General features: G+C 38.5%; 1 protein-coding gene across 1 annotated transcript in view; it reads left to right on the plus strand.

Annotated features, from left to right (window-relative positions):
• Nucleotides 1-26,793, plus strand: part of LOC113065280 (zinc finger protein 385A-like) — a gene marked incomplete at its 5' end in the record, with an annotated part of 37,728 nt that overhangs the window by 5,286 nt on the left and 5,649 nt on the right. Inside the window, 3 exons of the mRNA XM_026236523.1 lie at nucleotides 507-617; nucleotides 5,245-5,416; nucleotides 23,318-23,647. Coding sequence (XP_026092308.1) covers nucleotides 507-617; nucleotides 5,245-5,416; nucleotides 23,318-23,647 — 613 coding nt within the window. The remainder of the gene's footprint in view (nucleotides 1-506; nucleotides 618-5,244; nucleotides 5,417-23,317; nucleotides 23,648-26,793) is intronic.

The following is a 26,793-nucleotide window of genomic DNA, read 5'->3' on the forward strand; positions in this document are numbered from 1 at the left end:
TTGAGGCTAATCCAGTGCCTGTCTGCCTGATGTAGTGTGGACTTTGCACATGCACAACGGCATCAGGGCACTCGATGGTTACTGTGGCACAGAACAGAAACAAGTTTTCTGGCACAAGTTAAAAGAGATAAGAGGAATGAATCTGAGGAAGTCCGGTGCAACCCTCAAATGGTAGGGGTGGGAATCGGGATGGTGGGTTGTTCTTTATAATATCTATAATAGGCTTAGACATTGGCGCTATGGGATGTGGTACTCAGGATAGCCAGTTAAATTTATTTAAAAATCTGACCTCTTACATGGTGGACACTTATTTAATAGAAACAGACTCTTTAAAACAATATGGCTGCCCTTAGCCATGTTCTACTGCACCTATACTGTCACCTAGATCTTTCCATCATCATGATGAACAACATTTTCTGTCTAATGGGAGTCAGACCAGAGTTTAGTTTCACATGTCCTTTCTCTTTTCCCTTTCCCTCTTTTTCTTTCTCCTGTTCTGTATTCAGATGGATCCTGTCCAGAAGGCAGTGATCAACCACACCTTTGGAGTCCCACTGGTGAAGACCAAACGGCCAATCATTTCCTGTAATGTCTGTCAGATCCGTTTCAACTCTGAGGTAAGGTATCTGATATTGGACTGTTTGACTTCATGTTTGGTGTCTTGCTCCAATGGCTTTTTTTTTATTGAAGACATTAAATTGTACATAGTGCTCTTAGAGTGAGTTTTCTATGTAATGTGAGAGTTATGTTTATACTGCTGACATATTTTGTACACTCTGCTTTCTAGTCTGGAAATAGCCAATGGCAAATCCTCTTTCAAGTACTGTGTCCGCAAATCATGTCAGAGTGCAAGCTGACAGCATGAAGTGTTTTTTCCTTTCCTTAGACGATTAAAATTATTTTTAAGAAAATCTCTCTTGACATAGTCTTAATTAAGATTTCTCCACAAGCAAGAACTTCCTACGAAAGCTCAACTTTTCCATTTCAGACTTGCCACAGTCATTTATTGCAAGATCCGAATCATGCATTTCGACGTTCCAATATTCCTCGCGCATCAATGAAAGCAATTATGTTAGTTGTTTATGCACCAAATTGCTGCTATGCTTGTTGGGGGAGAAACTTTAGCCTGAAATATTCTGGTCTTAATTCAGATGCAGCTGTGGCAGTCATTGTGACATTTGTGAGATTAGTAACAGAGCAGCACCTGGGAGTGCCCCGCTAGCCTGCTCTCTTTTTACAGAGTAGAACTATTATTATGGGTAGAGACTGGCTTTCTTGGTGTGAGCCTGTAATCTCAGCCCTCCAGTCGAGCAGATGTATGGCCTCCTTTAAACCACAGACAATGAAAGACAGGGAGAAGATGGAGAGGCCAAGCCTGCCTTCAGAGACCTGCGAAATTAGCTGTTAGCCCAGCTCACTTTTAAAAATTTTACGGAGAGAGAATTTGAGACAACTCAGCAATTCTGTGAAACACATGGACTTAAGAGTTGTAGTTTGTTAAAGGGAAGTGATATTTCGTGGAGGAGAAGATTAGATTGATGTTTTGTACTACAGTTATTTTCATCATCTAATTTTGGTTCACAGTAAATATCCGAGATGGTTTGTAGTTCAGCTATAAATTCCACATCCCAAAGTGCCATCCAAACACGTCCTTTGTTTAATTGAAAATGTTCATTTACTCATTAGAATCTCATGTCGCCTCTAACCTGTATTACTTTCGTTCTTTTGAGGAAAATACAAGAAGATGTTTTGAAGAATGCTTGTAACCTAACTGTTTTGGTTACCTTTGACTTAAATAGTTTGAAGAAAAAAAAAAAAAAAAAAAAAACACAGACATGACTCAAATGATCTTCTGTTATGTAGAAGAAAGTAAGTCATGCAGATTTAAAACAACTCATGACAGAATTAACATTTTGGGTGAAATATTCCTTTAATATCCATTTAAAACCCATTATTCTCATGGCATTATTTATGCAATTGTAACTGCATTCATGCCACTTCTGATTAGAGTGTATTAGATTCAAAAATGTAATTGCTTGACAGCCCTAGAGTCATAAAATATGATCTCTGGCCAATTAATCAGAGCATCCCTGGCTACACAATAAATCAAATGTCTAATCGCGATTACAATCATGGTTGCCACAATTACGTAATCGTTCAAAGCATCCATTTATGTTATTTGGTGTGCTTAAGATGCATTTTTTCTTTCTAAATGTTATCTTAAGGGTTTTTCCCATTATTTTAATCTTAGTTTTAGTATAAAATTATAATACCATTCATATTTTTACTTTTGTATAATTTAAAGAACAAACCAATCTGATGTATAGTTGACATTCGAGGTGTAATACTATAGAAAAGCACTAAAGTTTAATCAGTTAGAGTGTTTTCAGCTTAGGGTTTGGTTAAAAATACGCCATGCAGTTGCATGAAACAATGGCATAAACATCATTTAATCGTAATTAATAATCGCAATTGCAATTTCAAGGGAATAATCGACAATTATGATTTTTGTCGTTTTGAAGCAGAATAATGTGGAAGCACTGGAAGTTATTCAGCTACGTTAAGAGATTGAATTATACAATGCCATATTTCATTAAATGGTTACACAGAGCAATGGGTCTACATTTTCTTCCTCTACTCTATTCTGAATAAAGCAATGCTTTTGTTCCTTGAAAATATCTATTTCCTCGCCTCCTTCCCATCATCATTTCATGCTCCATTATGGATTCATGGATTCCTAACCCCCAGTGCTGATATCTGAGGACATTTGTAGTGGAAAAAGCAGACTATTGGCTGCCAGCGTGCGTTATCTGATGCATTCATCAAACTAGGGGCTCAGCGTTGTATGCTGCGCTGCCAGTGTCCCTCTGCCCCTTTCACTCTAGCGCATGATGGAGGTATAACCTTGCCATGCTGCAGAAGTGATGTCACCATATTGTGTCATTGTTGCTGCAGGACAGGGTTGACTCCACGTCCCTCCCCCTGCCAGAGCTGCAGTAGCCGCCGCAGTCGTACAATTTCTGTTATTAACTGACTGGGTTTCCATCACTAGGGCAAATTAACCTTCCATGTGCGTGTTGAGCTGTGGGAATAGCCACAGCTGTCAATCCTCATTATGCAGCCCTTTCCTATTTTGTTGTTGTAATTGTAATTTTATTTTGGCGTATTTGATGTTACTTACCAATCACATGTGGTTTGATGAGACTGGGACAATCTGTGTCCTAATTTATCCTTTGAAAAGTTCTTTCTGTTCTCCCGGTTTTCCATCATTGTGTTTAAAGTATTTTTCTTGTGCTCTCAAAATCATCTCATCTGTCTTATGTAAAACCCTGTCCCATCTGGGTGAGAACTTTCCACATTTCCTTATTTTATAGATAGCGCTGCTTTCATAAGAGCACTTCATTCTCATTGATTTGGCTTGGTACTTGATTTGTATTCATATCTATTGGCTGAGGTATTCTTTACACATAATTTATCCTCTGCCTTGTAAGCCGCTTCATTAAGAAAGCATTCACTGAGAATTTCAATGAATTCAGTATATGGGTTCAAATAGTTTGAACATGAAAAATTGAGTTTGGATTGCTAAAAGTGGTCTGCTTATCTTAGAGTTAAGATCTGGCTAAAACAGCTTAGCTACAAACTGGTTGTTAAAAACAAGCATGTACTGTATGGATTATAATGGCATTTTATCAGACAGGCTGTCGCTAGTTAAATTCATTTTGATTCTCATTTCCGACATCTCTATAACTCATGTTACTCGTGTTTCTCATTTGTTCTTGGATGTTAATGTTGATGTTTTCTGCATTCATCTTCACTCTTCTGCAAGTTTGATCAGTTTTACATTCTTAACTCAATAAATGTTGTTTTAAATTCATTTTGTCTGTGTGATCTCTGTCTCCACCTGTGCTTTAGCCCCATTTCCACTGAGCTTGCTGTTGATTTCTGCCAGAGCCACTTCGCTATCTTCTCCTCTTTCCTCCTTAATCCCAGGGATCTGTGCTCTTTTAGTGCTTCCTTCCCACATCCTCATCAGTTTCCTATGTGCTTTAGACAGGCAGCTCCCCTGAAGGCTTTGATTACAGACCACCAGTCATATAAGGCTCTGTCATCACCAATTACAGGCCACAACCTGCCACAACAGACAGGAAGGGCCAACCTAATGCCTTTCCCTCACTGCAAGTGTTCCCCAACTGTCTCTCAGGGCCTATCCTAGCAGTCTTAATCTCTTTTCTGTTCCCATGAGTCTCTGCTGGGGTTCCATGCCTCTTCTAATGTTGTGAGCGTCTGAGCCCTGGATGACACTCTGGTATGAGTCTCTTGGTCCTGCTCCCAGTGCCTGCTGCAACTGTTGTCAACTCAATCTTGGTTTCACACAACAGATAATCCAGCAACTTAATAATCATCATACTTTGTCTTGATGGGGTGCATTCTGAAGCTATCACTGTTTTGGGAGCCCGCTGCTGTAGTGATCTGTTTGAGGTGTGCTGCAGGGAGGCACGTCAGATAAGTGTTGTCCTGTAACAAGGATGCAGACTACAGGCGACAGCTCCTGAGTGAATGTGTCTGGAAATATCTCTTTGTGTGTTCCTGCTAGAGGTCAAGTCAGTATGATCGATGACTGGACTAGATTGTGGCACATCAGAGAAGTGGAATTGTTTGTGCAGATTAGAGCAGTGGTCAACTTTTTCCATTGGTTTTGTGCTGTTTATGCATTGATCACAGAGTCCCTTCTTCTTGACAGTGTTAATAGTAAAATCAAGGAAAAAGACCTCATATTCATTGTCATGTCTGATGTTATAAAATGTTATGTTATTTATAATAATAATAATAATTATTATTATTATTATACATTATTATTATTTAAAAGTTTATTAAAATTATATAAAAAATAACTTACTATTATAGTAACTTAAAATTGTACATTTATATTATCAATTATTTAATATATTATATTTAATATATACATTTTATTTAATTTATTTTCTTTGCTTTTGCACAAATAAAAGCAGGCACATTAACACAGTGTTACAGTCACAGCATATAGAAGCCATGCCACATCAGTGTCCTGAGACAAGCATGTAGGAATAAGACCATTTTAAGACTCCTGAACAGGACATCCAGTGCCAGATTTCAAATACGGCCTGTGTCTTGAGCTGTGACTTTGTTACTTTGCCCGATGTGTGTAACCCCCTTGTGGATTTTGAAAGATGAGCTTACAGAATGTAGTCTTTGTGTTCATTTCAGAGTCAGGCAGAAGCCCACTACAAGGGGAACCGTCATGCTAGGAGAGTCAAAGGCATTGAGACCTCCAAGAGCCGCCCACAAGACAGTGACAAACCTCCTCCCAGACCCGTCTCGTCACCCTCACCTACGGGACCCTTACCGGCCATCTCTGATACTGACTCCAGCAAAACAGGTAAGAGTTTCTGAATAATGTTATGGTAAAACATGACCATCTGGTCTTCTATGCTCACTCACACAGAACATTTGAGAAGAAAATGTGTTTCTACAGAAGAGACATTATTCTGCTACAAAATTCTCAAAAGATATGAATGGGAAGCTAGGACACTTAATTCACCCTATGAGTCAAAACTGGGACATAAAGATGCCAAAAATATTCAATCTTCTCCAAGTGTGTGGTCCGACCTCAGCCAATTGAACATTTCCAATGCTGAAGGTCTGGGGTCTGTCACAGGGCAATTACAGCCCCAACCATACAATAACAGAAAGAGGCAAAAACAACATCCCTCAGTCCCAGCACAAGATTTAAAATAGCCAGTGTATGAAATATAAGATGATGCATTACTTGTTTATCTTGTTGAAACGTTTTGGAGAAGTCTGGATGAAGGTCTCAAACATGGACCACTTCATTCACAGTCTAATTTTACTAAAGTGGCATGACTTTGACTGTCACTGCTTTATTAGGAAAGCCTAGCTGATGTGTTTATGGAGCTGTGTGCAAGACTATTTGGTATTAGAAGCCCATTTGTCTTTGTATCAGAATAAACTTTGGGATTAGGAGGGCTAAATTGGAGCAGAGGATGAGCAGTGAGTGAGAGCTGGTGAGACAGAGCATGGATATAAAAAAGTTCAGAGGTCTGAGGATTAGATAAGAGGGCAGAAGGGAATCATCACAGCTGATCTTGCTTTAATGAGAAGTGATTAAACATTGGCAGATCATAATGATGAAGATTATATACTGCCAAAGGGTGGGTGACTCCCTCTTGTGCCTGTTATTTGCTAGTTTTCTTTCCCCGGTCTTTTTACGCCTGTGCTCCCTGCTCTTTTCATGCGCCAGTTATTGGCAAAGTCAATCCGGATCAAACTGTCAAAAAAAAAAAAAAAAAAAAAAAAAACATCTACCACAACTGGCTTAAAACACGCGTTTGGATTGCAGTTTTTAAACTAAATTCTTGAACGGCAAAAGAAATCCATAAAAAAAAATAAACATCAGAAGAACCATGGATTCGATGTCTCTCTTCTCTTAAGAGCAAGTTTTTAGCTCTTATTTAAAGTTCCCTGTAAGTCGGCACCATTAAAATGCTTTCCCCTCCATAAGTCTCTTTTGTGTATATTTGTCACAGTCTTATGGTCTGAGAGTGGCATTTTTAAGGGGTCAGATCATGCGATTTCAAGTTTCCCTTTCTCTTTAGAGTGTTACAAGCTGTTTGTGCATAGATAAGATCCCTAAAGTTACAAACATTAAAGTCTCAAACTCAAAGAGATATTCTTTATAAAAGTTAAGACTCGTCCACGCCCTCCTAAAACAGCAGGTTTAAACACCCTTCCAAAACTACTTTGTTTGTTAAAAAGAGGACACAAGTAGAATGTGGAATCAATGGTTAAGTTGGATTTACAACACTGTTCCAGAATGATTAAACCAAAAATTCAGATGTGTAAAAACACATTTTATGGTGGTGGATGACTGTTTCCTGGGAGAATAGCCCACAATGCTGGGGTTCTGACAAATAATGCTGACTTACAGCCTGTAAGCACATTTTCATATGTAAAGTATTTGCCAATGATGATTCAAATGCGAGTTTTGAGCAGTGTATAAGTCATTATAATCAGTAATGTCCCCACTAGATGCTTCAAATGCCTCTTTTGGAATGGGTTGTATTGTTTTTGTCTCATCACACAGCATCACAGTATGGTAAGGGGCGTAACATTTCCATTACACGCTTGAGGTATTCGCCCAATCACAACACACTGGATAGCTGGCCAATCAGTGTGAAACTTGCTTTTCAGAACGATGAGCTTTGTAAAAATCAAAATTCAAAATCAAAAAGGCAGGCAAAGAGGAGCAACAATAGTGTACAGTATGTGGAAAATAATGTGTTTTTGAACCTTAAACCGCTTAAACGCATTTCATTACACCAAATATACAAAATAATGTACTTTTTAGGCAATGTCTTATGACCCCTTTAAGGTATTTTATGAGCCTTGTTTGTCTCATGAGTGTGTTATGAATATTTATGTGAGGCTGTCAGTAATTCAAGACAAATAACACTTTGCATTTCTCATTGAACAATTCTCATTGTGAAGTACATAATATTGAAACCATTTGTATAGTTATTTAATCCAAACACAATACCTTTCAAAAGTTTGGGGTCAGTAAGACTTTAGTTTGGAAGTAGTCTCTTACGCTTACCAAGGCTGCATGTATTTGATCAAAAACTACAGTAACAGAAATATTACTACATTTTAAAACAACGATTTTCCATTGTAATATATTGTAAAATGTATTTTATTCCTGTCATTGCAAAGCTTTATTTTCAGCAGCCATTATTCCATTCCTTTCCATTAGTTCAGAAATCATTCTAATATGCTGAAACATTTATTATTTTATGTTGAAAACTGTGCTTCTTTATATTTTTGTGGAAACCATGATACATTTTCCAGAATTCTGATAACTAGACAGCTCAAAAGAGCAGAATCTTTTAAAACAGAAACCTTTATCATACAGGTAATTGTTAAAATAATGGCAGATATTCAGCCATGGAAACTTGCCGTTAATTTGAATAAAGACATTTAAATGAGACAATAAATCCAAAAAATACATCTTCATTTTTTAAGTTTCACATAAATAACATACAGTATCATATACAGAAAGATTGCCTTTTTCCACCTCCCCCATGTCCTGCTTACTGTCTCTGTCACTGAGGATGGATTAGGACAGTATAGCCATGTCTCTCACTGAGGGATTTGCCTGTCCAGAGAAAACTGTCTATACTCCTCAGGGCTAGAAAGAATTCCAGCGGGAGAGAGCCAAGACAAACTGGCCATAATCTAAATGTGAAACCAGATACAAATGAAAGAATGTGTTTTCCATCCAAAGCTCACTCCAGTGACCCCAACCTTTAGTATGCCGGTGGCTCGCTTGTTTGTATATCCCGACAATTGCTTTGTTTTGATGCCTTCCCATAATACTAGTTTCACAACAGAGCCTTCATTGAGCTGCCAACCCCTAGAGTACTGACAGCTGCTGTTCCATCCGGATATTGCAATCCCAGCATGTAGAGAAGTATATGTGTGAGTGTGCCTGTGTGAGATTGTACAGTGTAAAGTAAGTTTACAAAAGTTTAGAGCTTTTTTTTTTCTTTTTTCCCCCACTGCAATCAAAGTGAGTTTAAAAGCATGCGACTAGATATTGGGATGCATCAGGGCTCTGTGCTTGTGCCCAATCACTTTATCTCACTTGTCTACACATCTTGTTGATTGCTCTGTGTGTTTGTTTATGTGAAAGCTCAAGAGAAGAATTCCCACGCTTCATGAGAAACACTAGGCTGTGTTGGACCTCAGCTGCCGGAGATGTAATTTATTGATGATTTTGTTTCACACATCACTAGAGTCAGCATCTTTCAGTGGTGGACAATACTCAGGCCTATGGAGTCACCTTTACAATGGTTATAGAGTTTCAGTTGCCTTCTGCATGTTTCCTTGACTATCTTCTGAACCAGTGATCATTTATAGTGAAAGTTCACCCCCCAATATATATACTGAATACACAGCTGTTCAAGTTTGGGGGCAGATTAAATTTTTCTTTTTTAATTAAAACATTTAATAATCCTGGATGAATTGATCAAAAGTTACAGTACAATATACATTTATAAACATTAAAATAGAAAACAAATATTTCAAATTGCAGTAATATTTCACAATATTACTGTATTCCTGATCAAATAAATACAGACATGGTTTGTTTGGTGAACTATCCCTTTAAGCGGAAATTCAGTACCCAACTAATATAGTTTGTGATGCATTCTTAGCTTTTTTACAAGGAATTTCAGCCGTGGTTCGTCTAATTATGATGTTTGCTTATTCTTTATATTTAACTTTTTTTTTACATTTCCTGTTGTAGGAAGACTTTTATCCCAGTGAGGATCTGTTTATGTTTTAATGCGGCTAAAAGGGCCTGTAAAATTATGGAGACTTGGCAGAATGCGCGGGAGGTTTGGCATTGAACTGCTTTAGCACTTTGTTTGTCCCTAAGATCCACTTCTGCACAGTCACTCTGTTTAATGAAGCCATACATCTCCAGCAGTCTTCTACACATCTGGAGATTGTATAGAGACAGAAGGCTGCACGACACTCGTCTAGGTCTCCTTATTCCATAGCATAAGCTTGAAGTGCCATTAAATTTCCAGCTAGATCTTTCTCCATCTCCGACAGCTCTGTTCTATTGAGCTACAGTGGCAGAATCACCACTCTAACATGCAGACTCTATAAAAATGACTAGGATGGTTCGGTAAACAGGCCTGCTGTAATGGATAGAAGATGCATCTGGTAAATGGCACTCTGAGCGAGGCAAATGAATGCTCCCGACTCCATAATTAATAAGTCCCAAAGCTCAATGAGGCGTCTTGTTTCAGGGATCATTAATCATTGATGATGGGCTGGGTAGAAGTGGGGTAAAGGCTGGCCTCTCTTCTACCTGACCCGTAGAACATCTGATCCACCTGTACGGGTCACAACCAGACCCCTCCTTCACCAATTCACACACCATCTTCTCCACTACAGCTGTCAGTGACTGTGAAACCGGAGCAGCTTTAATAGCGGGTTTAGTTTACTGTCTGAACACTGGGAGATTGTTCTTGTGGGTTCATGTTTTGTGTGTGGAGTCTGTAACTAAGTTATCATAATTCTGCTGAACACACAGGCATCATTTAAGCTTTCTGTTGTAAGGGAAACAGGTCAATTTAGCTCAAAGGGAATCATTTAAGATTTTAAAGGGAATTTGAACAGAATCACTGTTTCACGGCTGTTCACGGAGACGCGCCTGCGGTTCAGTGAACGAGCCGTTTAACATCAAATCTGCGCTGGATACTAATATCCAAACTATAGTGAAACCACTATCAGTTAGCACAGTAACAAGATCGGCAGTTTAAGACATTAACTTGTAAGCACAAAACACAAGATACTTCTCTTTTCAATATGAATAAGGCTTTATTGGATAAATCTAAGACATATAAACTAATCTAACACATAAACGCACGCACACATACATTCACACAAGTTGCAGGGAGGTCGAAAGTTAAGGAAAGATGAGTTTAAGAGAATGGAAATATGGAATCCCAAGTTAACAGCAATACGTTAAATTGCATAAACATGAACAACCATCAATCACGTAATTAGCGCTCGCATTGAGTTCCTCAATGAGGTTAAAATTATATTAGATACACCAGTAAAGGTCACAGTCTGGAGGTAAAGTTACTTGCATCTCCTGTGAAGAAGGAGCCTCGGTGAAAGGGCTATCCCGAGGTCGTTGATTGGCTGGAAGTTCAGTAGTGAAGTGACGTCTTGGGAAGCCCGTGGTTGCTGGGCGTTGGCTGAAAGTGCAGAGTCGTGTTCGCTGGTTGAAGTTGAATGGACGTTACAAAACTTAACTTAGAACACGAAACTCTCAAACGGAAAAGAAAAGAAATAAAGTTTGACGAGACTAGGTTGTGTTCCTTCTCATAGTAGCAGCAGTAGGCAGGCACGCTGGAACCGCGCTCAAAGAACAATGACGACTAACCGCATGGCTAGATGCTTATAGCTAAAGCTAGGTAGCAAAGCTACAAGCTAAAAGCTAAGAGCAGGCATGACTGATAGCAGCAGCTAGACTAGAACTAAAAGCCGACTAAAAGCCGACATGGCTAATAGCAGCAGGCAGACTAAAAGCAAGGCATGACTAAAAAGCAAAATTTCATGGGGTCCAAAGTATTTAAAACTTCCTTGTTGGCCACCCCTCAAATGTTGCCTTGACCAATCAGATATGTTCTTTGGGTGGGTATCATAAATCATTTGTTTATCTTACCAAGCATGTGGTTCTTGCCTCACAGGGTCTAATTTTGGACATGATTCCTATAACATGATTATGATATATTTTACAAATAAATGATTGTCAGGACAATATCAAGCAAGAAAATGCGATTATTTGAATACTAGACATGACTAGGTATCCTATAGTTATCAAAAGACATACACAATAAGTGATTATACATGATAGTCAAATGTGTGGGTTACACGTAAATGAATATGGAGTTAAGCAATGGAATGATTCATTCATAAGTCTTTTTTGAGTTCATTCTGGTCCATATATAATGTATAAAAAGGGTTTCTTTGCCATTCTCTGGCAAAGGACTTTTCTGTGAAGACAAAGGTTTAAAGCCCTTCCCCCTTAGGAATTTCAGTCTGGTTTCACTGGCTGGGGGGGGAAGTCAATGCAAGTATTTAACTTGATCTCCTGGGTTTACATGTGATGTCCAGCGTTGCATTCCAATCACGAACAATAAATTTGACAATCTCTTCTTCGAATTAAAATTGTCAGTAATTGTTCTATTGGTGTTAATGTTGAAAGCTGTTGTGTGAACAAGTTGGTTTGTTGGTTATCTTGCTTGGTTCCTGTGGCACTAGAACTGATTTATGACTTCCTTGAGGAATTCAGCTCATGTTTCAATGCACACAGCTCTGATAGACTCTTTGATTTGTCTGATTTGACTCATTTCTGCTACATATATCCCCCTTTCGATCGGCGAGGTGTTTAGGTGAAGACATCGTCGATCGCTGGAGAAACAAAGGCAGAAGAAGCAGACAAACACAGCAAACAGCAAGACAACACCTCCATGACAGTTACTGTACTGGTGCAGGCATCAGGTTATTTAGGTACACATGGTTAAGTTCAATTAGTCAATGTAGTTTAGCACATTGAGGATAGTTTAGATCGTCTTGGAAATTGTTTTTATTTTGATTCATCAATCAAATTTGTGGTTAACTTTGTTTGGTTCTTCTAGGTTGTCTTACTTTACATGTTTACCATTAGTTTTCTAGTAATTTCATTTTCAATTCAATGGATTGACCTATCATGCATGGAGCTCTCTGGCTTCCATTCAGTTTAGAGTGGCTGGCGGATATTAGGTGTTGCGAGTCAATCCTAATATCAGACCTTCGACCCTCGCAGGGTGTCTAGGCGTTTCACCTACTCAGGAAAGAGGGGAAGGAGAAGGATAGGTAAAAGAAGAACAAAACAAAACAAGGCTGCTGTGGGTTTTCCTAGCATGTGTTACAACTACTATTGAGCTAGGATGTCAGGTGCAGCTAGTGTGTCGTGAACCTTAACTTAGTGTCAGGTGTTCTACCTATTGTGAGGATGGCTGCACGTTTCTTCATGGTGGGTATGTGTAACTTTGTTACGCTAAAAGTTGGATATTCTACCTGTGGGAAGAATATGTTTGTTGACTGTGTTATCAGTAGATGTGTTTACCTCTGGGTGTAGGTAATGTTGTGTGTTACTGGTGTAGTGCATGTGTGGTCAGATCTGTTCAAATCTGTGTTGTCTCCCCCTTTTCTAGCATGTCACTGAAGACTGGCTCTCAGCATCCTTGGCTTGGATGAGGGCATGTCCATGGTCTAATGAGGGGTCAGTCCAGCAAGGCAGGAAGTTCTTTAGCAGACAGTCGGAGGCAGTTTGGCATGGCTGTGTGAAGCTGAGTTGCAAAACTTGTCTCCTATGTTGCATTCTTCTTGTGATGCCTTCTGGCTGTAGCAGACTTTCTGACCTTCTGTGCTCTGGTGGTTGCTGTTGCACAGACAGGGAATTTGGAACTTGGAGTTGGAGTTCATTTGACAGTTTGTTAGTGACTGAGGTGATGTCCTTTAGTACCTCAGATTTTTCATCAACAGTTGGCCGTTAAAGACTTGTTCATTCTGGGTTGTTGTTGAACAGGTGCTTGTCATCTCTGATGTGGTGCACCAGGTGATCACCGGCCTTCCGTTCTGTCGCTGGTCACAGCGAGCATGACTCAACTTTGTGGTCATATGCATGTAAATTGTCTTGAAGGAACTCTCTTAGTTGTTCCATGACTTGTTCCGTGTCTTCTAATGGTAAGCGGTCATGTTCTTGTGCATACTCAGCACTGTGCATGTCTGAGTGGTGCTGAGGTGGGTTTTGTTGTCGCTTACCCACACGAGTTGCTCTTGGATGAGTCAGGTGATTACCTTTGGATATCTGGTTAGGTTTCCAGATGTTATCCTTTTGGTTTCTTGAGAAGCGTGGCTGGTCCCATGGATTTTTCCAGCAGTTGGGCTGAAAGCGGTCGTGGATATGGGCGTCACTTTCTCTGTGCTCTTGATGGAAGACTCTGGTGTTGTGATGCCACTGGGTGTCGTCCAGTGCAAGGCTTGAGTCTTTGTTGACAGAGTTCAAGAGTGTGGATGTTTTGTTACCTTTCTTTGAGGCCAACTTCTGCTTGTTATAGGCCTTCTGTGTTAGGTCACGCAACTGTTGGATGGTCATGGAGTTCGGACAGGCCATGACACCTAGATGGTGACTGACTCCAGGGTGCAGATTCTTTAGGAAGAGGGTTTTGAAGTTCACATCCTCTTCAAGGTCAGAGTTGTTGTGTGCACCAAAGTAGGATTGTCGGAGTCGGTTGTAGTAAGCTTGTGGAGTCTCTTGACGACCTTGTTTGGTTTCCAAGGCAGTTAACAGTCCATGTTCAGACTCTGGGTCTGTAAACTCTTTAATCAGGACCTCACGAAGTCGCTGGTAGTTTGACTTGGTTTGACTGGGCTGTCGATCTAGAAAGTTTCGTACCTCGGAACTGGACGTGGCTCTAAGGAGGTATAACCAGTCTCTGTCAGTCACATGAGGTCTCACTTCCAGGTGAAATTCGATATCTCGCAGATAAGCTTGGATGTCGGGGCTCTCTGTGGAGTTCGGGTTGAACCTGCTGATGTTTTTAGACAGCTCGTTGAGGTCTTTGATGGTCATCCCGTGTGCAGCTTCAAGGCCTTGGACGGGAGGTTTTCTTTCGTTGGCAGGAAAGGGTTGTGTGGCGAAGGCAGGTGAGGTTTTGGGTTGTGGCCCTTCGCTCCTTTCGTCATATGCCAGTTCTTGGACGTGGGACTCTGCTCTGCTCAGCAGTGATGAGGCTAAGAGAGGTTTCTCTTTCCTTAGCTCTTGTTTGTGCTTGTAAGCATTTTGGAGTTCTTTTCTGACCATGTAGAGCTCATCGTTGGTATCGTCTAGTTGTTGGGTCAGATTGTCCGTTTCAGTTCTGTACCTTTCAAGGTGGTCTTTCAAAGCACTATTTTCAGAATTCTTGTTTCTGATGTCTATCTTGGCTTTCTCTAGTAGCTGTTCGGCATACTGGAGTCTGTTTACCAGGTCTTTCTGAGCAGCCGTTGCATGTCGCTGGTCGAGCTGAGCTGCTGCCAGGGCTGCTAGGAGCTTCATAACTTGTTCTGTTGTATCCTGCTCCCTCTCGCTGGGTGCTTTGAGTTGATTTTGAACTTTCACTTCCAGCTTGTCTATGCGACGTTGAGCACGTGTCAGCTCCTCTTGAAGGTGGGTGATGTGCTTGTCGCTCAGTTTCAGCTGGGTTGTGAAGGCATAGCTTAGTGAGCTCGTGATCTTGACTAGCTCCTCGTGGTTGTTGTTCTGGCTTGAATCTTGTGTCAGGAATCTTCTCAGGATTAGGATTATTATTAAAAATAATAACAGTTCAAATGTCTTTGGAGTGAGGCTGTCTGTTATGCCTCTCAGCCAAATGTTCACATCTTCCCCATGGGAAATGGGGTCTGCAGTCTGCGGCATGTTGTCACGCTGGGAAGAAGAGAGACTGACACAGATCTGTTTGGAGTAAAAGCCTATGTGTGGTGGGACAACTAAGTGTTGTATCAGTGATTGTGAACCACTAGTGAAATGTGGTGATGACTGTGTTGGTCTCAGGGTGTCTAAGTAGACTAGAGATGCGAAGACTTTGTCACTCTAATGAGGAAGAGGAAAAGAGAGACAGAGGTGAAAAACAAATTCAAATGACAAGCAAAATTTCTGTTTTTCAAATGAGGAAAATTATTTTTTCCAATTAAATGTTATCAAAAACGTAAACAATATTATTATATTTCTTGCTTTGGACAAAAGAATACAATAATAATTCTGATATCTCTTTTCTTAGTCTGACAGGATTGACACCGTACACCTTTCAGTTGGACGGCTCACCAGGGAGTCAGCAAAGGCGACAGTTGCTCAACACGTATCTCTATTAAATTGATCTCAACGATGGATGAGATGCTAAAACTTGGATTGCGTTTCCAAATGTAGGGAGGTTAGGAAGAACAAATGAGAGGATGATTACAATCAAATTCATAAGGATGATTCGTCGTCTTTGGCACGATTGTGTATTTACTTCACTTAGAATTGATTGATGGTTCTTACATGTCCTACAAATGTAAAAAGAGAAGAGGAAAGTAAAGGAGAGAGAGGACGGAGATGGTAAGTCTCAGTAGCGGTTATCTGAACTACAAGGAGAGCGTTGTGTTAGTTGCTGCACAACTAATCAAACAAAATAAACTTTAAGTGAAAGAGGGTTGTCTTTCTAATTTATTTGAACTCGTAGTGAGGGATAACAATGTCTCCTTTTAGGGCTCAGGTTTGTCGTTCCCAGGCTAGGATACACAAAGTAAAGAAATGGTAAGAAAAAGTAAAATTAAAAAAATTAATAAATGGGCAAAATATGCAAAAATGAAATAAAAAAAAAAGGAAATCAATAAGTAAAACAATAGTGGTTAAGTGTATAACCAAAATAGGAAGAGGGGTAAAACGCATTCAAATAATTAAAGGTCTGAATAGCATATATTCAGATGGGTAATAAATAAATTAGGAAGAATAAGTTTACTTAAACTTCCAAAGTTCAAGGCTTATTCATTCCTAAAATAATAAGACCCAAAAGAGAATACTAGAAATAAAAGATCATATGAAATGATCTGAGAGGGAAATTTTAAATGATTCAAAATAAATTTAATGTTTCAATTAAATTTCAATTTGACAATTAATAATTGTGAGTCAGTATTTCCCTTTCTAGTAAAATGAAAATAAGTGGTCTAGTGAGAAAACAGAGCGATAAAAAGAAAGAGACTAACAAGTGTTAGTTAAGATGTTGAAAATGGTTAAATCACGTCAGCGTTGCCCAAACACACATTATTCTACCACTGGATGGTAATGCTAACGGCTAACCTTTGAGGCTAGTGGCTTTAGTATAGACTTTAATGTAAATGCAATGGTTTCGTTAGCTTAGCGACACCGTGGAGTTTGTGCGCTGCGCGTGCACAGTTCGGAGTTGCTCCGGAAGTACGTTAGGCTTCCGGGTCACGGTCGTCACTATGGCAACCAAAACACATTCTAGTGGATCAGCACATGAATCGTTGCATTGTTGCAAATACAGTTAAGCATGTTACATGAAATGTCGGCTCATTTCAACACTGTACAAATAACAACACCGCCTTTCAGTTGGTTTTGCGATGTGGCACTTAAACTCTCAGTTTGTATAGAGTTAAATTTATCTTAATTCAAATAGCAGCTTCCTGCTGCAGTTATTATATCAATCTCAGCAATTTGATTCTCCGTGCCAGTTTTTCTGGACACAAACATAAAAGTTTTCCTTCGCTGTTGGTACACAGTTAAAATTTACTTGATCAAGCTTTTAAAACACTCCCATTCAAATTACTCTCGGGCACACGCAGTGTTACGCGAGATTGCATTCACTTTGTGAACGGATACAAATGGGCAAACATTGTTCTCTAATGTTTAACGTTAACTTAGGGGAGTCGAATATCAAATTTGATTCGGCAGTGGAACACGCACTGGCAATCAAACTATATGAAATATGAATACGGGGACTTTGATAAATAGATTGAGGAACCCGCTCAAAACTATTCTTTATTCACCGATTTATATCCCTTTTGAAACACTAACAGTTTAGCTCCGTTCAGCAAACAGTGACTGAGATAGCGTTTGAGACACTGGAACACGCAGTGAAATCAAATCAGCTATAAAACAAGGCATTACACAAATGAGGAACACGCTCAATTTCTACCTTATTGTACGTTCTCAGATGTTTACTTTTAAGTTCACTTACTGCTGTTAACAACGGGGAGACGGACTCGAGTTAAAGTCTCCTCTAGCTCCTTTCATTCAAGCGGGAGGGCGCGCGCTGCTTACGTCACACTCTCAAACACACACGTCTCGCAAGCTTCTCATCTTTCATTCCTTTAGCAAAATCAAAGATTAAATAACTTGGTTTATGCTCACAATTTAGATTAAACTGCCCGCATCCTCCACCATAATAAATGTAAGGGAAACAGGTCAATTTAGCTCAAAGGGAATCATTTAAGATTTTAAAGGGAATTTGAACAGAATCACTGTTTCACGGCTGTTCACGGAGACGCGCCTGCGGTTCAGTGAACGAGCCGTTTAACATCAAATCTGCGCTGGATACTAATATCCAAACTATAGTGAAACCACTATCAGTTAGCACAGTAACAAGATCGGCAGTTTAAGACATTAACTTGTAAGCACAAAACACAAGATACTTCTCTTTTCAATATGAATAAGGCTTTATTGGATAAATCTAAGACATATAAACTAATCTAACACATAAACGCACGCACACATACATTCACACAAGTTGCAGGGAGGTCGAAAGTTAAGGAAAGATGAGTTTAAGAGAATGGAAATATGGAATCCCAAGTTAACAGCAATACGTTAAATTACATAAACATGAACAACCATCAATCACGTAATTAGCGCTCGCATTGAGTTCCTCAATGAGGTTAAAATTATATTAGATACACCAGTAAAGGTCACAGTCTGGAGGTAAAGTTACTTGCATCTCCTGTGAAGAAGGAGCCTCGGTGAAAGGGCTATCCCGAGGTCGTTGATTGGCTGGAAGTTCAGTAGTGAAGTGACGTCTTGGGAAGCCCGTGGTTGCTGGGCGTTGGCTGAAAGTGCAGAGTCGTGTTCGCTGGTTGAAGTTGAATGGACGTTACAAAACTTAACTTAGAACACGAAACTCTCAAACGGAAAAGAAAAGAAATAAAGTTTGACGAGACTAGGTTGTGTTCCTTCTCATAGTAGCAGCAGTAGGCAGGCACGCTGGAACCGCGCTCAAAGAACAATGACGACTAACCGCATGGCTAGATGCTTATAGCTAAAGCTAGGTAGCAAAGCTACAAGCTAAAAGCTAAGAGCAGGCATGACTGATAGCAGCAGCTAGACTAGAACTAAAAGCCGACTAAAAGCCGACATGGCTAATAGCAGCAGGCAGACTAAAAGCAAGGCATGACTAAAAAGCAAAATTTCATGGGGTCCAAAGTATTTAAAACTTCCTTGTTGGCCACCCCTCAAATGTTGCCTTGACCAATCAGATATGTTCTTTGGGTGGGTATCATAAATCATTTGTTTATCTTACCAAGCATGTGGTTCTTGCCTCACAGGGTCTAATTTTGGACATGATTCCTATAACATGATTATGATATATTTTACAAATAAATGATTGTCAGGACAATATCAAGCAAGAAAATGCGATTATTTGAATACTAGACATGACTAGGTATCCTATAGTTATCAAAAGACATACACAATAAGTGATTATACATGATAGTCAAATGTGTGGGTTACACGTAAATGAATATGGAGTTAAGCAATGGAATGATTCATTCATAAGTCTTTTTTGAGTTCATTCTGGTCCATATATAATGTATAAAAAGGGTTTCTTTGCCATTCTCTGGCAAAGGACTTTTCTGTGAAGACAAAGGTTTAAAGCCCTTCCCCCTTAGGAATTTCAGTCTGGTTTCACTGGCTGGGGGGGGAAGTCAATGCAAGTATTTAACTTGATCTCCTGGGTTTACATGTGATGTCCAGCGTTGCATTCCAATCACGAACAATAAATTTGACAATCTCTTCTTCGAATTAAAATTGTCAGTAATTGTTCTATTGGTGTTAATGTTGAAAGCTGTTGTGTGAACAAGTTGGTTTGTTGGTTATCTTGCTTGGTTCCTGTGGCACTAGAACTGATTTATGACTTCCTTGAGGAATTCAGCTCATGTTTCAATGCACACAGCTCTGATAGACTCTTTGATTTGTCTGATTTGACTCATTTCTGCTACACTGTCATGGCCGATTTAGCACCAACCACTTGATGAAACTAATACAGATGAAGCTGTTTCCAGTTGTCCAGCATGAGTTTACATGCTGTTGTGTGTTATAATTACGTGACAGCCCACTAGAATTTGTTATAACTTGTTATATTTTGTGTTTGCTGTGGTTGCTTCGATGTGCTCTTCACCTCCCATTTGCTTTTTACTCCCACTGCATCACAGTTAAATCAGAAAACACCAACTACTCCTGTTGGTGATACCTTAGGGATGCCACAATCCTCAATATAATATTGAACTGTTCGATACAACGTTCAGTGTTCAATAGATTCTTGTGAATTGCTATTTTTTGGTTTTGTGTTTAAATAATTTCTGTGGGTTTTATTTGTTGTAAAAAAGCCTTTTTCGATTAGCAATGGATTATACTGTAAATTTACTTAATTACTATTAAAATACCCCCCCCCCCACACACACACACACACACACACACACACACACACATATATATATATATATATATATATATATATATATATATATATATATACTGTATATATATTGCAAAAGTAGTATATATATTGCATAGCAAGAATTAATTCACTTAATAAACATTTATAATGTTAAAAAAGATTTGTATTTCTAATTCTGTTCTATTCATTAAATTAAAAAAATTAAAAAAATATTAAGCAGCATAACTGTTTTCAACATTGATAATAAAAAGTAATGTTCCTTGAGCACCAAATCAGCATATTAGAATGATTTCTGAATGGTCTTGTAACACCGAAGACTGCAGTAATGACTGCTGAAAATTCAGCTTTGGCATCACATGAAAAGAAAATGCAATTTTGAAATATTTCAAAATAGCAAACCATTATTTAAAAATGTTATAATATTTCACAATATCACTATTTTTACTGAATTTTTTCATCAAATAAATGCAGCCTTGGTGATAACTAGCAGTGTCCCCACCGCTTTTTAAATACAAAGTGATGTCCATGATTTGCCCACTGTTGGTTTGCAACAATTGCATGCTTAAAGCAATAACAGAACATAATATTTGGGGGTTCTTTTGGACCTCTGAACTTTCTTGAAAATATTTACATCATTACTAGCTAGTATTTACAGCAGCTGACTCCAGCAGTTGAAGGAAGGCGTGTGCTAATTTAAGCATTAAAGATGGGTCCTCTGAGAGTGCATGTTGTGTAACTGCACTTTCAAATATGCAGAGCAAGAATAAATGGAGGGCAGACGGGAACACATAGCAGCGAACATGGAGGGCATGTCAATTATGGTGGTGTATGGCACCCAGAGGATGGAGAATTTTGAAATCCCCCATTACACACTCTCCTCCACCCCCAAACTGCAATCTACTAACTCAAACCACATGTACATGGCCAAACCGACATTTTTCATCACACACGCACAGTGTGTGAGTGTGTGTGTGTTTGTTGGAGGGTGGGGGCCTGTAAAGGAATGGGGTGTGTTGTGGAAAAGAGCCCTGGGAATATTAGCCCAGAGTTAAAAGTTCAGGCTATTCAGAACCAAACCTGCATCTAGTACAAGACACATAGTCCGGTCCATCCATTCTAATGCTATAATAACTATTGCATGATGCGTTGGTCAATATTTGGTGTTTTTTTGAAGGGTCACATAGTTTTTTGCATCTTCCTAGACCTTCCAAAAAAGCAGTATGTACTTTGATCCAGATGATTTTTATGAAGCTCTGACAGGAGCTCAAGTCCAAAGAAATATAGAGTACACTCTCATCTAGAGGAAATCTGCCAGGAAACTTCCAATGTAGAGAGAGAGGACTGTTTTCTGTAAAACGAGGGGTCTTGTTGCTTCTTATCAGGTCGTATCAACCTGCCATTCAGGATTTGCCACCACAGCAGAGGCTGTTAAACTTCAAATGTCATGGTGAATAAAACCCTGAACACTGTGTTTTCTTAAGGGGAGGGACGTTGAATTGAAATGACTAAGAGTTTATGTAAGCCGTTGTGGTTAAATGTTTGTAAAATTACAAAAACATGCATCATCTTTGTAAGGAAATACAGTAGTGAAGTCACTGCTTACTTTCCCCCCCAAGAGATACTTTTTCCTAGTCATAATCTGTAGGCTGGATGTTTTTTGGATGTCAGTTATTTAAACTGAAAATGACAGCCGGAACTGTGTAACAACCCACTCCCAATTTGAGGGTGTTTTTTATATGTACCAAATAGGGTGAATGACAAAACATGTTCTCTTTATGGATTAATGGTTTCTAGCAATGCCAGGCTCATGGGTTTGATTTTCAGTGACACATGGACTGTGATATATTTTTAAGAGAGAAATTAATAATTTTATTCAGCAAGAATGCATTCAGTTGACTGAAAGTGACAGTAAAGACATGTTTTATGATGTTACAAAAGATTTCTGTTTCAGATAAATGAGGTTGAATAGAAAAATGTAAAGGGATAGTTCACCCAAAAATAAAAATTAGCCCATGATATATTTATATTGCAATGTAAAAAAAAAATATCCTGGCTCTTTCAAGCTGTATAATGGCAGTGAATGGTGCCCCTGTTTTTAAAGCTGAAAAAGTGCATCTATCTATCATAAAACTACTTTACATGGCGCTGGGGTGTTAATAAAGGCCTTCTGAAGCGAAACGATGCGTTAGTGTAAGAAAAATAGAGCTACCTTCGACTAGATTTTTGTAGTCGACTAGTTATCGTTCATTTGAAGCATTAGCCATCTAATTGCATACATAGTCAAATAAATGCTCAAGTGCACGCACTAAGCTTGCCACAGTGCAATGGCAGAAGTAATGATTACGAATGTGTCGGGAAAAAAATAGTAAAGAGTATACATACAAAAAAATTTGACTAAGCGAATAATAAAATTTAGTCTGGTTAACTAACGTTTGGTTGCCTATTAAAGAAAAATATCATTTTTTAAAAATGTATAAACTGTAACCTCCAGCTTCCGGTCAATACAAGGTGCTCGAAGGTACTGTATAATGCGGGCATGGCAGAAGGCACAACGTAAGCTCTAACACCAATGCATTTTTATGATGGATGGATGCACTTTTTCTTCCATCAATAACAAGGTCACCATTCACTGCCATTATACAGATTGGAAAAGCCAGGACGTTTTTGAACATGAATGTGATTGTGTTAGTCTGAAAGAGGAATGTCAGATATGCATAGGATGCCCTGAGGGTCAGTAAATCACGGGCTAATTTTCATTTTTGAGTGAACTATCCCTTTAAGCAGCCTAACTGGTTTCAACATCAATAATAATAAGAAATGTTTCTTGAGCACCAAATAAGCATATTAGAAAGATGTCTTTGATTATGTGACACTGGAGACTGGAGAAATGGCAGCTGAAAATGTTCAAATTGAAATAATATTTTGCAATATTACTGTTTTTACTGCATTTTGATCAAATTAATGCAGTCTTGGTGAGCATAAGACTTTTATCAAAAACTTTTATTTCTTGCCCTTTGTTGTACATATCTGAGGTAGTTATCATAGGTTTACTTTTCACCCTAGTCTCTGTCATCAGAAACATGTTTCTGTCAACAAAGACTGCTTTTTTAGGTCCTGAACATTCCAAACTGTTTGGTTACATATTGCTAAGCATCTCCCATTTTACTTGGCATATTAAAATAAACAACACGTGAAAGCTCATAAAAATACAAATATATGTATATAATTTTATTTTACGAAAGTCAATTTTATTGCACACTTTTTTGTGTTTGGTCTATAAAAGCTGGGGTTGCTCAGACAAGGTATTTGAGTTACTGTATGCCTGGTTTGAGGTTTACAGGAAAACATCTGCTTTGTTATTGTTATTGAGGCCATTAACTTCTATAAATACTCCATTTAAATATTATTTTGTTGTTTGTTTTGTTTTGCAGATGAGACACAGTCAGCTCCACAGGTAAATGGATCTGTGGTGGCCCCAGAGCCCATGGCCATTTCTGCTCCCCCTACCCCAGAATCCCCTGGTCCTTCTGCCTGTCCTCTTCTGCCCACCCCCACTACCCCTCAACCACCTCCGGCCACCTCCTCATCTCCTGGCTGTGGCTCTTCTGACCCAGAGCAGACTGGCACCGTGACCCCTGGGGCACCATCAGTTACTCCCAGCAACCCTGAGACCGAAGAGGACAAAGCCAAGAAGCTGCTTTACTGCTCACTGTGCAAAGTGGCCGTCAATTCACTCTCCCAGTTGGAGGCCCACAATAAAGGTGAAAATTAATTTAGCGACAGCACTTCTAAACTCAATAACTTACTGTGCTGTCTGATTACACAAAACATCCGTCACTGGAATAAAGAGTCTCCAATGAGTGCTAAGAGGTGTATGAATTATACATAATAACAAATGCTCCCTGTGTATTTTCTTGTTTGAGGGATTCACTATATAGTCTGTACCTGTGACTTTGTATTGCTATTATTTTAAAACTCTCAAAAGCCATTTTGAGTCTCCACAATACAACACAACATCATATGCAGCAATAATATGCTGAAGAAATCACTTTTCATTACAGAAATACTGAAAATGGCAGGTGCATTTAGGAAATTAACCAACCATAAATATTTTTGCCAGCTACAACACTGTTATGAATAATAAAATGTATAAAAAAATAAAACATTTATCCTAACACATAAACATAAACACACACACACATATCATCTGATTTTACAAATACAGTATTCAATTCTCCATATAGAAGTTAGATTTTAGTATTAGATCTTTTTTCATACAATACAGATCTTACTGTAGATACTTTTCTTATGCAGAAGTTGTGATTTTTATTTATTTTTTATTTTTTGAGTCAAATTATTATTCAGTTGGCATACAACCATGTTGCACAGGGCCGCTGCTGGTCAAATGGGTGCAAATGTATGTTTTATATATATATATATATATATTCTCATTCTTCATTCTCATTTGTATGAAATTTCAGTAATGACCCTGCATTATATAAAGCAGAAAATATTAGTCACTGATGAATTACTTAGTGAACTTCTAAATAAACAGTTATTAGTTAAAAAAAAAAAAAAAAAACATTAGTGAATTAACAGCAGTCACAGTTACCTCATGGCTATGATGTTATTAATACAGTTGTCTAATCAAATTAAGCAATTTTTCTATGATAAAACCATTCATTTTTGTAAGAGTTGTGATGTCCACATGTTTTTGTTGAAGAAATTATATAGAGGCTGTAGACATTCTATCACAAAAGTGTGGCCAAAAATGAAAGATTAAGTGGATATTTGAATGAAATATTTGGTCAATATTAAACAAGGATTTGATCATCTAACAACAGCAAAGAGTATCTTCAAAGTACTACTTTGTTAATTATTATTTTAAGTAACAAAAGCATGGTTAATTTGTGGTTACCATGGCTACAAGAACCATAATTTTTTTCCATAGTAAAACCACGGTTCAAGGGAACCAAGGGAACATGGAAACTAAAAGAGAATATTAAGGCAGATGCATAGCTGGTGGTGAAATTACTACTGACATCTAAACACGTCAAGGTCAACAGACAAAAAAAGATTATGAATGTACATGAAAATGATACACAGGATTCATCTTGGGCTTTTTACCTTTATCTTTTCTTGTTGCCGGACTGCTGATGTCTTTTTTCCAGATATAGTTGTGATTCAATTATGATCATTTGCAGTCAGCCGCAAACATGAGGTGAGGGCTGGCACAGTTACTGATGTTGCTGTTCCTAACAAAGCTGCAGACAAACAAGAAAATAATATAATTCACAGGATTTTTACACTCCTTATTTAGTTTTTACTTAAATTTTCCACATGCAGATTTTACATTTTAAATGTTGTCTTTCTCAGTACTTGCTCAAATGACTTTTTTTATTTTAAGACAATTAAAGAACAGTCTGCAAGATTTATCTCATTCTGTGAACAGCACAAATATGCTTTGCGTTACAGAGGAACTCAAGCAATTACATCCATCGCTGAAAATCCCTTTAAACTTCTCAAACAGGCACCTTTAGAAGCTTTCACTCTCTCATGATTTATACACAACTTTACAGTGGCACTTGCCCTCTTGGTGTGCACAAAAAGGAACAGTTTATCAGTTTTTGTACTGCAGTGCAGCTTGTAGTATTTCAGAGAGTGTTGGATTTCTCGTGGTATATCGAATGCCCGAGCATATCTCGTTCTGCTCTATTATTTACTTTGTGTCAACACACAATCCTGTTTGAAGAGATGAAGGTGGATGTTGAAGAGATTTTTCCGCAAAGGTACACACAACTCTATTTATTATAGATCTCCTCTTTTCTATTTATCAGGGAAAACTGCAGTCATAGTTTCAGTGTGTTTATTTGGTCAGATTAGGAATTTCTCATGTTGAGCCTGTTGATTAAATGGTCTGTTTTTTCCCCAGGCCAAAAGAAAGTAATGCCTTTACATGAAGTATTTGACAACTGTTAATGTGGTCTGAAAATTAAAAGGCACACATTCATATTTGGATACAGGGAAGACACATTGAAGTCCTTCCTCTTGAAACACAACCATGTTTTAAAGTAAACTTTACAAGTTATGAGTGATATCAGGGCATTGTTGCCAACGGAGGGGCAAATTGTAAACTTTAGTCTGGGTTTAAGAAAGCTATCTGGAATCAGTACAGTCCATTCCCTAAATTAGTTATCTAAACCATAGTCAAAATCTAATCATATGTTGTGCAGACAACCACAGATATATAAGTTGGGAGGTGAAGTGAGTGTTTTAGCTTACTTTATTTCTGTAGTTGTTATCTCCAGACACTGCTGTCAATTCCTGTTTATCTTTGTATTTCTCAGATGGGATTTACAAGTTACTGCTACACAGTGAGACTACATATTGCAAGAGTGCATTTTTGAAGAGTACAAATGCCATTCGTGCTATATTCTTATTTTTTATTCGTTTTTTTTTTTTGCTATGTCTCTTCAAACGCAAACTTAAGATGAACTTTTGGTCATATGAGAAAATTAAGGCTGCTTTTGGTTTGGCAAGAGAATGTGTGGACATTCCTGATGTTAAGAACAAAACAAAGACATTAGTTCTATGAACCCAAGCATGTAGACGTCACAGGTTTTTTGTACATATCTTAGCTGTTTTCATTGATATTGTGAGGCCAGGAACATGACGGCGAAACATTTAAGGAGAACCAAGTGTTGCAGAGTTCCAAACACATACGGATAAATGATGAGCTTTGTTGTAATGAGGACAGCCCAATTTAAATGTATGTTTTTCAATGTTTTAAAAAGCCAGGCAGTATAATCTGCTTGATTAATGAAAAGTAATGTACAGTAATGTAACCTGAATGAAATTCAAAAAGGACATGATTCACAAGTGCAAAGCATTCCAACAAAAGTATTGT

Source organism: Carassius auratus, chromosome 48 (assembly GCF_003368295.1).
Source record: "Carassius auratus strain Wakin chromosome 48, ASM336829v1, whole genome shotgun sequence".
NCBI classification, from domain to species: Eukaryota; Metazoa; Chordata; class Actinopteri; order Cypriniformes; family Cyprinidae; genus Carassius; species Carassius auratus.